This window comes from Colossoma macropomum, unplaced genomic scaffold (genome assembly GCF_904425465.1).
Source record: "Colossoma macropomum unplaced genomic scaffold, Colossoma_macropomum, whole genome shotgun sequence".
In the NCBI taxonomy this organism is placed as follows: domain Eukaryota; kingdom Metazoa; phylum Chordata; class Actinopteri; order Characiformes; family Serrasalmidae; genus Colossoma; species Colossoma macropomum.
In genome coordinates this window covers 4,779,245-4,794,136 of record NW_023494790.1, presented here as the reverse complement: position 1 = coordinate 4,794,136, position 14,892 = coordinate 4,779,245, and the positions used below count along the sequence as shown (strand labels likewise).

Here is a 14,892-nt window from a genome sequence, read left to right as displayed (position 1 = left end):
ACCAACTATTATTCCTGTATATTTTTTAGAATATTACCAAATATTTACCAGCTGGGCTTAAACAGATAGTGGCAAAATCCACTTCTAATGAGGGTACGCCCCCTCTGAACCCTGCCCCTTTGGTAAATGTAGCTTAAAAAGCAAATAGTGGTGCATTTTTTTAAATAGCTGCCAATTCTCACCACATTTACTCTGACTATATTGTCTGTGAACAGCAGAGACCACGTACAGGTGCTGGTAACCCACCGTTAACCCACCGTTAACTGGTCGTCCCCTGATGTTCTTTTTACGAAATGCAGCATTCAAATTTCAAATATAACTGTTCACTCTTCATATGAGTCACACCGAACAGTTTCCATTCAGACTAGAACAAGTGATCTTCAGAGTTGAATCACCTCATTAGGTATTCAGCACTTTAAAGTTTCACTTTGCCTTAAATGAAACTGCAGCTGCAGATCAGGGCCATGCCCGCCAAGCTTCACTGCTCATAGTTTTTTGAGTTAGAAATGAGATTTTTAATGCATGATGAAAAGAGTCCAGATTATCAATCAGTCTAGCAATCAACCTCTATTTTCACTCGGATGTCCATGCAGGGTGACCCTCATTTACGGTGTAGCCAAGCAAGTTTAAACAGGGATTATTTACAGAGAGCGTAGATGTGATAGATGCCATACGGCCAGATGGTGCCACAAAAATACAAACTAACCAATAAACCTGCTGAAATTCACAGTACCCACTAAAAAGTTCTCCTGGTTCCTGGTGGTGTCCAGTTGTCTCTAATGATGTTCTGTGTTTTCCTGATGGTTGATATCACAGTGTAAAGGACTCTAATGGTTTAACAGGTGTTCTGTTTTCTTAATGGGATCTAAAGGTGTCCTAAAGGTACTACTGGTAACCATTAAGTCAAGTAAAACCCTCAACTTCTAACCCTAATGGTTCTAATGATCTTTTTTCAGCAGGGGAGTTTCCTGCCGCACAGCTGGAGGACCAACCAACTTGTTTCTAAAGTGTGCAGTGATGGGTCTCAGAGCAGAGCGGCAGACTGAATGTAGTGGTTTGACTGATAGATGCATGTCTGTAGGTCACATCACTGTAGTTTAGGATGGACAGTGAGGTTTAAGACAATGATTGTCAAACATCTTGTCTTGGAACAAGTATCCAAGCTTCTGTTTTCATCTGCTGACTATTTTATTAATGTAAAATTTAAACGTAAATTTATCATCCAACTAAATGCCAAGATACTTTTATTCTGTGGCTTTCTCAACGCTGGGTCCCATCAGGGTTTTGATACTCACAGGCGCTCTGAAAAACAGCATGAATTTAGATTTCTTTGTATTTAAAACTAGCTTTTGCTTGTACAGAGTACTGGAGTACAATAGTTTTTCTACTGCTACATGAACAGAGCCAGCTGAACAACACAGAACAGTGTCATCTGCCTACAAGTGCACCTTTAAGTCAGGTGGAGACAGCAGAATCAATTAATATGTAAATTAAATAAGACTGGCACAGTGGGTAGTGCTGTCGTCTCACAGCAAGAAAAGCCTGGGTTTGATTCCTGGCTGGGTGACCAGTGTGGAGTTTGCATGTTCTCCCCGTGTCTGCATGGGGCTCCGGTTTCCTCCCTTCCTTCTTTCTAAGTGGAAAGTGTGTGGACCAAGGATTGAACCTTGCAGGACCCCTTTATTGACAAGCATTAAATCTGATTTGAATTTTTTACTGTAACCAATTGTTTGTAAGCTATTTAGAAGAAGCAAGTGGTTACAGTATCAAAAGCTTTGGTCAGATCAATAACAAGGGCAGGGCAGTGCTTTTCCTGTCTAGGACCATTTAAAGAATACTTAAAGCAGCACTACTTCATATTTTTTGTTAAAACTGAAAGAAGCAGCATTATGGAATATGGAGAAAAAAGAAAAAACTAAAAATGGTGACCGTGCGCTGCTGCGTCGTAAGTCAGAGGCGTCAGCCGGGAGTTTTTCACACAGCAGCATACGTCTTTACATACTGCCAAGTTTGTCTTCTCTGTGTGGGTGGAGGAGTCGAATGACTGACACAACAACTGAAATGTTGTCAGATTGTGAATTCATTTGTGGATAAAAGCTTACAACTGCAGTTGTGCATAGGGAGGTGTAGCACCGCCTGTGCTACCCCGGGCACAAGAAGGTCGTTGGAGGCAGGGCTGAAAGTCACAGCAGCCATTTAGCTTTATTTTTCTCTTCAAGCAAACACAAAACAACTCAGAATCAAAGCTGGCCACTTTTCAGTGGCTTCAAAATTAGACTTTTCAGTCCTTTTCTCCGAAACCTTTCAGCTCCTTAATATTTTCAGCTGCTGCTGCTGCTGCTGCTCATTTTTCCCTTCCTTCCTTCTTTCCTCCCTTCCTCCCTCCCTCCCTCTCTCTCTCTCTCTCTGCTCTTTTTATACAAACCCATCAGCATCAGTATCAGTATCAGCTGGCTGTAATCACGCTTGGGACATGGCCTTAGCAAACATTCCAACAACGAAAAACCCAGCACAGGGCGGGAGAACAAAGCTGTGTTCTGGGTAGGGGATCCATCACCGGCTGGTCGTGAGCCACAGAGGCTGGCATGTCAGGGTCGGCCCGACGTCCTCAGATGTAGACGGGGCCTCCTCGACGTCTTCGCAAGCAGGCAGGGCCTAATCGATGTGTCCGGGTCCAGGGAGGTGAACTCCGAGTCTTCTCTGAGCAGGGATGGGTGGGGACAGAAGGGATGGGTGAGGATGTGGGTCTAGGGTCTAGATTAGATCTGCTTGTGGGTTTCCGAAGCACAGCTGACATTACAAAATGTTCTTCTGCATGTAATGTCTAGATTAGTCCAGGTGAACAATAGAAAGAGTCTAGATTAGTGCAAGTGGATGACGGAAAGGGTCTAGATTCCACAAATGTTCTAAGACCAGGTCACAACAAGCTGAATTACATTCAAGCTTGGCTGAAGAGTGGAAACAAAAAAAAAAAAAAGTTCAAATCAGAAGACAAGTTTATTGAAGTAAATTAGACGTTCTGGAATAAAGGGAAGTGGCTGTGGTAGCTGGAGGCTCAGCTTCTGCAGGAGGAAATGCAGACACAGCATTTGAATTTCAAATATATCTGTTCATTCTTAATATGAATCACATGCAGGTTTCCGACTGAAAGTTTCCACTGAATAAACTTCAGGGCTTAACCATCTTATTGGGTAAGAAACACTGCAGACTGTTTCACTTTGACTGAAAAGAAACTACAGCTGCAGCTCCAGGCCACTCCCACCAGACCTTACTGTTCTCACTGAGCAGGTCCCACCACATTGCACTCACACCTACTATCCGCTCCACACGTAAGTTTTTATCCTCTATATGTTTTTCTTTTAAAATGGTCAGTAATGAGATGTTTGGTAAACGTTTTGAGTAGAACGTCACTCAGTGTCATTAACATTATACTCTTTTATTTATCATCTAATTAAAATCTGAATTTGATTCTGAAAAACAGAATTAATTCTACAGATTTCATCATGACATCTAGGAGGTCAGTTTATATCGGTGAGTATTCTAAATATTATAAATGTTGTATTTGATAAAAAAAAATACTGAAATATATGAGTGTGAATTTATAATCAATGATGAATCAATAACTTTACTCTGCAGAGGCTCCCCAGGGAAGACGCAGTCACAGCATGGACCTCAGGCTGAAGCTGGTTGATAAATGGGTTGGTCCAGTCAGAGGAAATGCAGAGAGAGGTGGGAAATGCAGCTCTCTGAACCAGGCTGTGGAAACAAATTATTATTAATAATGAATAATAATACAGTTTATTTATATAGCACTTTTCTTTTCAGTTACACAATCTTAAAGAGCTTCACACTGGAATGTCATTAAAATATTATCTTAATAAAAATAACTCTAAATAAAAATAACAGCACAAACAGGAGAAAAAGAGCCATAACACCTCAACACAGAATGCTAAATTAAACATATTTGTTTTTAATCTGGATTTTAAAAAAACCTACCAAGCTTATGTTCTGAATATTCTGTAATGTTAATATAGATTATTAACTAATGGTCTCTGGAATGCTGTTCCAGAGTTTAGGAGAGATGGTAGGAGTTTGCAGCGAGTGGCCTCAGTTGAGTGAAGAGGTCTGGACTACTATAACTATAAATATTTGGCCTTTAAGAGCATTAAATGTCATAAACAAGGATTTCTATTCAAATTGGTTTCAGTTCATGCAAAGCTGAATGTGATGCTGAGTGTACAGTTTATTAGATTCCTACCTTGTACTTTCCTTGTGCCATTTTATTTGAAACACCTACTATATAGGTACACTATGCAGGTGTACAGTTACTTACTGACAGTAAATCATTCATGTCTGACTATATTATTCTGGTGGTAACCAAATGACCCTGTGAATCTGCAGTGAAGGACCTGCCTTTGCAAGATGTGGATCTCAGGAAGACGCTGAGGAAAAGATATTGGCTCTGTGATGAAGAACAGCCCAGCCAACCAACAGCGCAAAAAGGTAAACGTCCAGAACCTTCAGAGAGCTGCTGCGCTAGGAAAGTGATTCCCAGTCAGGGCGTCATTTAGAGGGGCAATGCCCCCCCACCCCCCACCCCCAACCAATAATCATACTCACTAATCTTTACATATACATACTTCTGTAGTAGTTTGTGTCCAAAAACCAATCAAACTGAATCTGAACTTGGTGGGTGACGCTGCACCGCTTAATGTAGATCTTTCACCCCAGATTTTCCTGCTGTTCTTTGAGCCTTCCAGCTTCTCTCATGACTCAGTTCTTGCACAAGGCCTGGGACCCAATCCTATGAACATCTATTGCATTTTTCCTGCTTTGAAGTTCACCATGGCTTTATGATGAGCTGATGAAGCAAGACAGTGCTCGGGGGCTGGGAAAGGCTGCAGTAGAGAGTGTTTGTAATAACTTTTAAATCACATCTTTAAAGGAAAGAGGCCTAAGGCTGATAACGGAAACCTCACTGAGAGAGAACATCATATTATGGTCCCCCAACCGCAGAGAGGACAACAACAAATGGTTACAGAGACAGGTAAGACTTAGTAAATTTTACTTATGAAATAAAATATATAGCTTCTTTCGGCATTATCTCCCCAATGTAGCCCCGTTTAATTCCACCCCTTAGCTAGGTCCCCTCCAATCACACAGTATTGACAGTGCTAGGACAGTAAAGGCTAGCATACATACATACATACATACGTCATCTAAACCGCTTATCCTTCTGGGTCGCGGTGGGGTGCTGGAGCCTATCCCAGCTGTCATTGGGCGGAAGGCAGGATACACCCTGGACAGGTCGCCAGTCCATCGCAGGGCAAACAGACAGACATACACAGTCACACACACACCTAGGGGCAATTTTAGCATGTCCAATTAGCTTAACTGCATGTTTTTGGACTGTGGGAGGAAACCGGAGTACCCGGAGGAAACCCACGCAGACACGGGGAGAACATGCAAACTCCACACAGAAACGAACGTGGTTGCCCGGCCGGGAATCGAACCCAGGCCAAGGCTAGCATGCGCTTCCTCCAAATCATGTGAACCCAATCACTGGCATTTCTCACAGAACATCGTTTCTAAGGCAACATGCTTGGAGAACGCAAACTTCCAATTCTGTCACTTTAGCTAACAGATGCCATGCTGGGGGAGAGAGAGAGAACCATTCTACCCAAGAGGCAAAGGACAATTGTGCCCTCTTGGACCTTTCACAGATGTCTGTGGCATCACTTGGGATCAAACTCATGATCTCCTAATTATAGAGCCTATATAAAATTAATTCAATCAAAACTTTAAAATATATAATTTAAAAACTACCATAACTGTGATAACCAGTGCCAAAATCTTAAAATTACTGGGATGTTTACAGTCAACAGAAAAACGTTTTCTGCTGCTACAAGCATTAATTGCTGAAACAATTGGTTGTAATGAAATGCAGAGAAACAGAACGCGTGTGTAGCTTTTGCGTATTTATTTAGGTCGAAACCATAAAAATCATCCTACCACTGATTAACTTGCAGGGCAGGTTACTCAGACACAAAGAAAGACTGAACAGTTTATATATTGTACACATGAAACAACATACATACAAGAGCAAACAGAGTAGTATCTAGCACTACTAGCACTACCTTTAGTAATAGCAATAATAAACTTACAGTTACAGGCACCCATCAGCTCATGGGAGAATCCATATGAGCTGATGATCATACAGAGCTTACAGACCCCCTCCGAGGGTCAGGTGTCCTGAAACCAGTTACAAAACAAACACAATGTTCTTTTAAGAAGAGCACAGTTCAGTCCAGCACATGGTCCTGGGGGTGTGGTAGTGGCCTACAACCTTTCTGAAGCACCCTACCTTTACCTCCAGCTCAGAGTTCTTTCTATTCAGACAAAAGGCCACTGCATCTTCTCCTCACAGACAATTCTACATCCGACCAACACCTTGTCCAAGAAAGCTCCTTTCTCAGCAACCTCGGGGTTCTAGCAACTCGGAAGTGGTCGACCCTCGCTCACCCATGTACAGTAGGGATGTGCAAGGATGTGTAAGAGTTAATGAACAGATATGTGGTCAACCATGGAGAGCTGAAATCAAAGTCAACCGGTGCAACACTAGATCCTGGTGAGGACTCGCCATCTCACACAAGGAAAATGATAGAAACACAAAGAAATATATTTTCATTGTTTCTGGACTGAACTGACCTTGGCTAGTTAACCTGGCTAGCCATGGTACGACTGCCTTCTCAGCCACAATACGTCTTTGGCAACATGCTCACGTTCAGGCAATCATGTTTTGGAGTGGCACAGTATAATACACAAACTTACAAATACGAGCAATTACTGTCATATTTTACAGTACTGTTAAACAGTGGTCTGACATGGAATGCACAACTGACAAGAAGAAACATTCTAGTGGTTTATTGACAATATAAAAGTGAACATGACCGAAACGAGAACCAAATAAAACAAAAACAAATGACAGAAACCAGGAAGCCATCAGAACACAAACTAGGAAGGAAACAAACAACCAGGGATGCTTACGCTAAAAAGACAACACAAACCCAAACAATAAATACGAGTCTAACAAACAGCAATTAAACAGACTTGAAAATGAACAGCGAATGGCGGAGCAAAGACTCATGGATAAATATAATGCTGCGTAAGGAACAGAGCGAGTGGCGACAATATATAGCTGCAGTGATGAACAGCAAAATGAGATCCAGGTATTTTTACACGGGCAAGGTGGAGCGCTGGGTTCTGACTGCTGATGGAGTGTTTGAGGCTGTGAGAAGAGGTTAGGACTCGTTACAGAACCCTCCCTCCCAGGAGCCTCTCCAGGTATGACCCTACCTGGTCATACAGCCATGATACCCACATGACACAACATTAATGTGAGTCCTCTGTAAAAAGTGGATCCAGACAAATCCTCAGCAGGGACCCAAGAACACTTCTCTGGACCATATCCCTCCCAATCAATCAGATACTAGATTCACCTATAAGTCCAGGGGGACCCTTACCACGTAAGCAGGTTCTCCGTCGATGGTGAGGACAGCATCTTGCAGAGAAGACCCTGAATTAGGGAGGCAGTTGTAGTCTGCCATGTTCTCTCTCCCGGCCTGTATTCCCATGTCTCTCTATGATAGTGATTGGCTTTAACTCCAGCATCCTCACATGCCAGGACCCAGGGAAACAGGGATGGCTAGTATCCCAGGAAACAATGGAAAGCAGTGACTTTGACAAAGATTGCACCAGGGAGTTCTGGGCATATTCACCACAGGGGAAGAACCTACACCAATACCCCTGGTTCAGCCTCTCCACCTGGCCATTAGCCTTGGGATGATGTCCTGAGGCAAGACTCATGTTCATCCCAATCTCTCCATGAATGCGTCCCATATCTGGGAAGTAAACTGAGGATCCCAGTCACAGATGATGTCTTCTGGCAGACCGTAGCAGACTTCTGGAAATAAGCATCAAGGTTAGACCATCAATGATCAATAAGGAGCCGAGCTGTCTTAGTTACACATGGATGGCCAGTAGCAGTTGATGTGTGGGCCTAAGTGATAAGCTTAGCTTGTATGACCTCTGAAACATACATTTTGTTTGCTCACTGGTCACTGGGTCTGGGTCAGTTACTGCAGCAGTGGAGATTTTCCAGAGGCTTAGAGTGACCAAGCAGCTGAACTTAATGATGGGCTCATCCTTGTTAGTGACGAGGGCTGGGTCATGAATTCTGGAGAGGGCATCAGCCTTATAATTCTTGTATTCAGGTCTGTAAGAAATGGAAAATTGGAACCTAGTGAACAAAGAGAACCCACCTGGCTTGGCAAGGAGATAGGTGCTGGTCCTCCTGATGTATTCCCAGTTGTGATGGTCTTCATGGCCCTTCCAAGAGCTTCTTGGATTGCACACCAACCTCTGAGGCATCCACCTCCACAGTAAAGGGTAATAACGAGTCTAGATGGTGAAGGATGAGTGCTGTAGTGAATAACAGTTGACCGCCTCATCTGCAGCAGATGACCAACTGAGGACAAGGCCAATCCAGCATGGCTTGCACCTTCTGCTCCACCATGTGCAGAGAAAAGGTGAAATAGGTGATAAACCCGGGCCTAAGGGCATCCCGGATGTATTTGTCCATAGCGGCATTCTCCTTGATGGATAGAGGGTAAATACAGGACCTGGCAGGAGTGTCCCCTGGCAGTAGGTCAATGGTACTGTCCCATGGACGATGTGGTGGAAGTAGTGTAGTACCATTTTACTTAAGACTGCTGCCAGATGTTGATAGGCTTTGGGTACACTCTCCACACCCTGGACTGCTGGGCTGCCTATGGACGTAGAGCTGCAGTGCAGCTGGAGACAATGGTCTGACCATGTAGGATACCAGCCTATAATTTCAGACAACAGGATTGTGTTGGTGAAGCCGCAGAAGTCCTATAAAAATAGAATCAGTCAATGACAAACAAGGAAATGCTCTCACTGTGATTGTACTCAATTGTTAACGTCAGAGTGTTTTCTAACACTCTCAGCAGACTAGAATGTTGTATGCTCACACTAAATGTTCCACAATGAAACAATCAATCCTGAAACAGTTACATAGTGATTTTCACACTGAACTATTACGTCTGTTAGAAATGATTCATATATGGGAGCAGATATTTCAGAACTTCTGGATTGACTCAATCGAGATGGTCTCATTGGGCAGTTCATACGCAGATTGCAGGCTGCTCTACAATACAGACACAAACCATTCTTCATACGCCTGTTTCTTTCCTCTTGAGAAAGGTGCGAACAATCTACCTCCATGGGTTTTGGTCCATGAATATTCACCTTGGGTCTGGGGGGCATGGATGATTTATGGCAGCGTTCCTATATGAGATGATCAAGCCAGATTGAGAGGGAAAAAAGTTGGTCTAGGCGTCAGGGCATTGTTGCAGGAGGCAAGCGCTGTATGAAATATTTGGCGCTAAAATGGAATTGGGGCACTTTCATTCCACCCTGACTGAGCTGCTTAGGTGTGAAATGTAAGTGGCGATCAGCTGCTGACTGGTTACCCTGTAAACATATGAACAATTCCTTCCCGACGCCCCGCCCTCAGGAGGATAGTCAAACACTGCTTTGTGTCTCCTCTCTCTGTCCTTCCCATTTAGCCATGAGCAATGAGATGAAGAATGCAATATTGGATGCATCTGTGAGGAACTTGGAAGCATTGTGAATAATGAACAGTGAATGCTGTAGCAAAAACCCTGACATTCACTGGTTTTACCATCATATTTGGTTTAGATATTTAAGATTTAATGATTTTAGTATTTGAATACAGATGACTCAAATGGTTAAATGAGTACTAAAGTACCCGTGCACTGCCCACTGTACAGTCCTCCCCACTTCTAATGCTCAACAGCTGTCAAATAACACCAGCCAGATCTCCTAGTGCTGGTATTACATTTCATCATGTTCCGTCAAACAGTCCCACTGGAAATGGCAGGCATATCTGGGCCATGGTGGGGGTGATGTCCATTCAGACTGGCCTTCGCCCCATCTGCAGCCAGCACTGCAGTCTGGCCAGCTGCACATTGTCATGGCAGCCTGGATGCTCTGCATGACCTCCATTGCAGTGCATTCCTCCTGCTGTTCTCATTAAGTCTTTTTTGGCTGCCTTCTCAAAGGCTCCCCCTTCGTTTTTCCAAACTTAGGTTCACAGCAGAAACATGCTTTGTGGCCTCTCTTTTAAACCTGTCAGTAGGCAGGGTTTGGACTAGTTTATCACATCATGTGATAACACATAACACAACATAATATTTGTGCAACATTAACATGAATATGACCAGAATTGCACTTATTTTTCCAACAAACTGGCCACCAGGAGTGCAAACTACATGATTTTAACCTTCTTTTCCTGTTTCTTGTCCTGATTTTTTAGATGTATGACTCAGCTCAGTGACTAATTGCTATGCAAGCCATGACATGAGGGACATATTGATCCAAGGCTATTCTCACCAGACCTTCAGAATGCCCTCTTGTTAGCTCAGTCTGCTTCTAACACACAGTGCTACTAAGCTGGGAGGGTGAAGGTTAGCCTGTGCTTACTCCAAAACATGAAGCTCCACCATATCTTTTCAAACTGGCACTAATGCAACATCATTTAAGCTCAACATGCTTGGAGGAGAACACTAACTGCTAGGGGGAGAGAAAAGGTTGCCCAGCTGTCTAACTTCAACCAATTACAATAAATCACATAATCATTCATTTCCACCAAATCATTAGCTTTCCTCTGTTCCATGTCTATGTTATTAATAGACTTGCAGAGCAGAGCATGTTTCAAACTATTGTAGTGTGTTCAAGAAACGTTGTGACATGTTAGCTTTCGGTTTATGTTTTCTTAAGCAGTTATCCACTGGATTTATTCTTCTAAGGACTCTTATTGTAGAGGGTGGGGTTGGGTGTGTGCAAGTGAGTGGAAGCTCAGGGAAAGTAGGGGTAGAGAGATGTGAGTTACACCTCCTGCAAAATTGCCAACAACAGCAAGCTGGCAGCAGTGGGCACAATACAGAGGTTACGAGGGGGGCTTGGCCGACGAATGATATGAAAGAAAATAAAGAAACAAAAAGGAAAATCCAACATTTCACAAGAATGTGAACACAAGAGCATGGAGAAGCACCAGCAGTGTAGTAGAAGGTCAAGAGGGGCATCCAATCAGACTCCTACCAACCTAGTCCATTCGGTCCTTTTTATCCCAAAAATGACCTTACCTCATTGATTACACAGTTCTGTCACTAAAAAAATACAAAATCATACCTCCTACTGGTACAGTTAATGGGAAATTGATTTATGAAATGCAAATTAGACTGAAGATAACTCTTTCCTCAGGTCCTCAGATGTCCCCTTGGCTGAACATGATCATCACTGACCTACAACTTTACAGTATTGTTGAAGAAAAGGGCTTCTTGGATCTCATGAGGTCTTTGGGACACGAAACCCTTCCAAGTGCTGCTGATGTTTATTCAGAGATGGTCCAAATGTTTGACCAAACGAAGGAGAAGGTGAGGAGAACATTAGAAGCCACAGAAAACATCACTCTGGCATGTGACTTCTGGAATTCGAAGGCTGGGCAGTTCCTAACAGTGACTTGTCACTTAATCAACGAATCCTGGAAGCAGGAGTCATTTGTTTTGGAGACCACACTGATACCTGAGAAATCTACGAGTGATAGTAACATCAACCAACTATACAAAATAGCACGCATGTGGGGCATTGAGAAGAAGGTCCAGGTGGTTGTAACCAATGCGAACAACCTGGACACGGCGGTCCAAAAAGTTGGGTGGAAGCATTTATCTTGTTTTGCCAAAACCCTAGACAAAGTGGCGAGGCAGATCACGAAACACACTCCTGTTGGGAAGGTGTTGAAGCGCTGCTGTGACATCGCACATTTTTTCTGCTACAACGCAGAAGCAGAGAAGAAGCTCTGGGAGGCTCAGATTAAGCTGGGTTTACCTCGACAGAGCCTAATCACTGCTAAAGGTGACGCGTGGCTTTCAACGCTGAGCATGCTGGAGAGAATCTCAGAGCAGCATGAAGCTCTAAAAGAAGCTCTCATTGAGACGGACAAGTTGAGACTGGTGCTGAACGAAGGTGATAGGAAGGTGATGCATGACATAATAAAAGCTCTCTGTCTTTTCAAAGAAGTCACAGAAGCGATGAAAAGAGATCAGCACTGCTCAGCTTCTTACATCATTCCATGTTTGAAAGAACTGAAGATGAAGCTTAAGGAGCAGAAGGAGAACAGTGTGGCCCAGTTACTGGCCAAACACTTGTGTTCTGATCAGTTTAGACCCGCAGAATGGCTGACCATGAGCACAGCCCTGGACCCGAGATATAAACACTTTGTGTTGTCTGATTCTGTGATTGCTAAGAGCTTCAAGGAGAGGTTCTTAGCTGAGATGTATCAGAAAGCGAAAAGTGAAAATGCTCCAGTTGATGAAGAAATTCTCTACAAAAGCAATTTTGAGAAGTTGGAAAACTACATCAAAATGGCTCCGCTTCCACGGGAGGGAAACCCGTTGAGTTTCTGGAGACATAACTATAAAAAACTGGCCAGCTTCGCCCCAGAGTACCTTAACATCGTCACCACGGTCATCCCGCTGGACCGAGCTTTCAATGTGCAAAAGTTACAACTGATGTCCAGCCGACGAAGCATCCTGCCACCAGAACTTTTAGACATGATGCTGTTTCTGAATGGAAACTGCTCTAGAGAGGCGGGAAGAGACAAAACACGGCACTCTCATTACCAAAACTTACTTTAGTGCAATTTCTATGCTTTTCTTTCACTACACTCTTAAAAAAGGGGATGTTCTGTGTAGAACCATTTGCATGCTTAAACAGTTCGTTGCATGATTAAATGGTTCTTTTGATTGATAGAGTATGTGTTGCATGGGGTTCTATTTAGCACCAAAAAATGTTCAAAGCGTCCTTACTATGGTAGAATGAGATTCATAAAAGCTCCTGTAGGTGTGATTTGTAGGTTGTGATTAGGACGTGATTAGGAAACTTCAAGCTTTTTTGTTATATTTTCTTTTTCCTGTTTCTATTTTTATGTGTTGCATCTCATTGTCTGTTCTACTATTTGACCAATTCTTGTTTTCTTTACTTTTTTTGATACATTTTGTAATAAACCGCATTTTAAACATATGCAATTTGTTATGGAAATAAGTTTATTATTATTTTCACTAATTATTCTCAGCATGGTGATAATGGTCTGAAAATGTGTGAGTATTAAAGGTGCAGTAGAATGCATTTATTAGCACTTTGTTCAGAGTGAAAAATGCCTGGATGTGGTTTTGCATGCCCTTTTACAGCCCCATGATTTGGCCCTAGAATGAAATGAGCTGCTTTCCCTTTTTGGGGTGCTCATGAATAAACTAATGAGCTCTGCTCTGATTGGCTGGTTTAGAGCAAGGCACTGCGATTGCTCACCCTGTTAGAAAAACCGGCATAGACCAGCATGACTGAACTGGTCACCAGCAACACCAGCATATCATCACTGTGGCTTCAAAACATTCTATCTCCATTTTTGTAGAGTTTATTTTACTTTAATTGCATAATTTGAAAACTCTGATGACCAGATCAACAGAAACGGTCCAAAATGACTTGGAAATCTCATATATATTTCAGATATTACTCTATCAGACATCAACTGTTTGTGGAAAATATATATTTCATATGGAAAATGAGTCAAAGTCAAGTCAAAGTTTATTTATATAGCACTTTTTTACAACAGGCACTCTCACAAAGCAGCTTTACAGAAAAATCCAGGTCTGAGCCCCCATGAGCAGCGCCAGTGATGACAGTGACAAGGAAAAACTCCCTAAGAGCAAGAGGAAGGAACCTTGAGAGGAACCAAGACTCAAAAGGGCAACCCATCCTCCTCTGGTCGACACCAGATAGCAGACAGCATTAGTATAAAGTATTATAATACAGAAACTGGAAAACAATGAAGCAATGGTTATAATAAGATAGTTTGAGTCTGTGCAGCAGCAGCAGCAGCATCAGGAGGGTCAGTTCATGCAGGTGAGGTCTGCACAGCTTTATACAGCGAGAAGCTCTTTGGTGGTCAAACCGGTCCAGAAGGCTGGCGAGCAGTGGGCACCCTGTTCAATTTGGCAGAGAAACACAGAGAGTCAGTTCTGTAAAGAGAGACTGATTACAGTTTACAGGGTTAACAGAGAGCAGCAGAGACTCCAGCAGGTCGAGCTATTACAGCCTCACTAAGAGGGAGAGCCAGAAGGTAACAGAGTCATGAGCCTCCCTGAGATGTCGGCGCCCCTCCGCTCCACCGTCAACAAACCTGAGTGAGTGTGTGAGAGCAGCGGGACAACGGCACCAACACTCCCAGTTTACCATAATATTCTATGACCATGAACCCCCAGATCTGCACCAAACTAATTACCAAAGGCTCGACTAAACAAACGGGTTTTTAGTCTAGACTGAGGCTGTGTCTGAGTCCTGAACACTGACTGGAAGATTATTCCAAAGTTGGGGGGCTTTGTATAAGAAAGCTCTCCCCCCTGATATAACTTTATTAATTCTAGGTACTAATAGTGAACCAGCACCTTGTGATCTAAGCAGGCATGATGGTTCATAATAAGAGAGAAGTTCACTCAGGTACTGAGGGGCGAGTCCGTTTAGAGCTTAATATGCCAGTAAAAGAATTTTGTAATCAATGCGAAATTTAACTGGTAATCAGTGCAGGTTTGATATTTTCTGTTATGCCATTGCCAATTACTGATTATAATTAATAATAATCAAAATTAAAATATTAATTAATTGATGTGATTCTGTCAACAATAACGAATAATTATTATATTATGATTGTTATTAAACATAAAATCAAAGCAG

At 42.8% G+C, this 14,892-nt stretch overlaps 1 protein-coding gene across 2 annotated transcripts; it reads left to right on the top strand.

The window, feature by feature from the left end:
• The first annotated feature begins 3,295 nt into the window (after positions 1 to 3,295).
• Positions 3,296 to 13,179, top strand: LOC118809020 (zinc finger BED domain-containing protein 1-like). 2 transcript variants are annotated; one of them, XM_036571944.1, is made up of 6 exons: positions 3,296 to 3,329; positions 3,482 to 3,531; positions 3,637 to 3,729; positions 4,402 to 4,503; positions 4,946 to 5,047; positions 11,368 to 13,179. In XM_036571944.1, exons 2-6 carry the CDS (start codon positions 3,504 to 3,506, stop codon positions 12,798 to 12,800), a joined length of 1,758 nt encoding a protein of 585 aa, XP_036427837.1. In that variant the 5' UTR covers positions 3,296 to 3,329; positions 3,482 to 3,503; the 3' UTR covers positions 12,801 to 13,179. The 2 variants fall into 2 exon arrangements, with proteins under 2 accessions (XP_036427837.1, XP_036427838.1); XM_036571945.1 differs by having other exon boundaries at positions 3,316 to 3,329; positions 3,496 to 3,531.
• Positions 13,180 to 14,892: the final 1,713 nt, after the last annotated feature.

Bases quoted from the DNA above. Each gene is read 5' to 3' on its own strand.
- LOC118809020 (XM_036571944.1), top strand. From the start codon at position 3,504: ATGACATCTAGGAGGTCAGTTTATATCG. The intron at 3,532-3,636 runs GTGAGTATTCTA...TTTACTCTGCAG, and splicing joins TAGGAGGTCAGTTTATATCG to AGGCTCCCCAGGGAAGACGC. The intron at 5,048-11,367 runs GTAAGACTTAGT...CTCTTTCCTCAG, and splicing joins ACAAATGGTTACAGAGACAG to GTCCTCAGATGTCCCCTTGG.